At 36.8% G+C, this 1,651-nt stretch overlaps 3 protein-coding genes and 1 long non-coding RNA gene across 7 annotated transcripts in view; all 4 read right to left on the minus strand.

The window, feature by feature from the left end:
* The window catches only part of LOC100175634 (cell wall protein AWA1-like), a 63,658-nt gene that overhangs the window by 13,505 nt on the left and 48,502 nt on the right, over window positions 1–1,651 (minus strand). The window lies entirely within an intron of this gene.
* Window positions 1–1,651, minus strand: part of LOC113475111 (fibrillin-2-like) — a 49,154-nt gene that overhangs the window by 10,195 nt on the left and 37,308 nt on the right. The gene's annotated exons all lie outside the window — the stretch shown is intronic.
* The window catches only part of LOC108950335, a 21,445-nt gene continuing 19,794 nt past the window's right edge, over window positions 1–1,651 (minus strand). For all 3 annotated transcript variants that reach the window (XR_003396858.1, XR_001975186.2, XM_026838733.1), the window contains exon 5: window positions 1–50. Coding sequence is in view for 1 of the 3 variants with exons in the window: in XM_026838733.1 (XP_026694534.1) it covers window positions 14–50 (37 nt within the window). In the remaining 2 variants the exon portion in view is untranslated. The remainder of the gene's footprint in view (window positions 51–1,651) is intronic.
* LOC113475112 lies at window positions 454–1,431 on the minus strand. The gene is made up of 3 exons (XR_003396859.1): window positions 1,169–1,431; window positions 724–832; window positions 454–632 (listed from the first exon to the last, which is right to left on the minus strand). It is a non-coding gene; the product is annotated as an uncharacterized LOC113475112 (long non-coding RNA).

Here is a 1,651-nt window from a genome sequence, read left to right on the forward strand (position 1 = left end):
GATACTCTTGCCCTCAGTGTGTGTGGAGTGTTTGGGTTGAGGGGTGTATACTAAGAATAAACACACATGTTTATGAGTTTTCTTTTTAAATAACAAAGCGCTTAAATAACTTGTAACTTGCATGCTCTATCCTTGGCGGCCAGAAAACTACATTCTTTATAGCACATGTGTCCTGTTCGATACACTTGCAAGCTTACGAGTTACCACATATGTAAAATTGTATATATTCTGTTTGGTTGACAATTAAGACCACTCATTAGTGACTACAGGGTTGTAGCAATTGCCATTAAGTAAAGATCACAAAACAGTAGCAGTGACAAACCTTAAACCCATCACCTATGATTAAAGATAGGTGCGCTAACCAATATGCAACTGTGTTCTAAATGCTTGCTATTTTTTTATGTTATGTTTGAAATTTATGTATCGCAAAAATATACTGTAATTGAAAACCTACATAGCCACATAGGATGTATTTGAAGGAACACCAGTTGGAACAGAGATGATCCTTGATGTCCCTGTAATTGTGTCATTAACCTCAACCTCCCATGCTGTTGCTCCCGGAGTTTCTTCCAGGAAGATGGTGATGAAAGTTGGAGTGGTAATCACGTTCAGAATCCTTGAACCATCCGGAGCTAAATTATATATTCATACTTTTGATTATCAAACATGAAATGATTGTACAAGAACATTTTTAATCTAGTTAATGTAAAAATTCATACACACCTGTTCTGGCATAAGGGCCCGTTTTAGTTGTGTAATTACTTGCTGTGTTCTTTCCATCAAGAGCTCTTACTTGAACAATGTAGTTTCTATTGCTTTTTCTGCTTTTAACCTAAAGTTAATAGACAGATTACAGTAAAGTCTGTAAAACTTTATGGGAAAAATATATTATGTTAACTAATTATAATTGCAACATAAAGTTATATTTATGTAAATTTGATAACTGTCATAAAAAACACCAGAAGTCTGGTAGGTACAAAAAGTAAAAACACCGATGCTTCTACGTGACTAACGCACGTAACATTCTAATTGGAAAAACCCGGGATTGCAGTGAAGCACAAATTATTTGCACGCGAATACGAAAACTTACCACTCCCGTATTGTTGTGTTTTGGTGAACCACACTACATTTACATACGAAATGTCAAAAACTAAAACGGGGCAATTACCTCATACGATTGTCTTGCGTTGCTAGAAGCTCGAATTTTAAATATATCAGAATCTGACGAGTCATGCTGGGCCGTTACCTTCACTTGGTAACTTGCAGCGATTGGTACGCCATTGAAACTCACTGTAAACCCAGTAGATCCCACTTTGTCCACGCTGATGTTCTCTGGCGCTACAACGCGTTTAGGTTATTCGAGCCAATATATCTACCATAGCAGTCACGATAATTTACTGAAACGTTTTGTAAGTAGGCCTAACATAAATGTGAGTGGGCCTAGCATAAAATTTCTCCGTTGATTAGTATACGAATTGACATATTTTTATTAGAAGCAGCTATTCCGTTTAAATATCGAGATAGTAAACCTCGTTGCGTCCAACGTAAACTTAGCAATGCAAACTCTTTTTGCTATTGTAGGGTTGGGGAAGACGGGACACCTTTAGCACATGATACCCAAGTATTCTGATTGCGTTAAAAGTGGTCTATG

Source organism: Ciona intestinalis, unplaced genomic scaffold (assembly GCF_000224145.3).
Source record: "Ciona intestinalis unplaced genomic scaffold, KH HT000105.2, whole genome shotgun sequence".
NCBI lineage: Eukaryota > Metazoa > Chordata > Ascidiacea > Phlebobranchia > Cionidae > Ciona > Ciona intestinalis.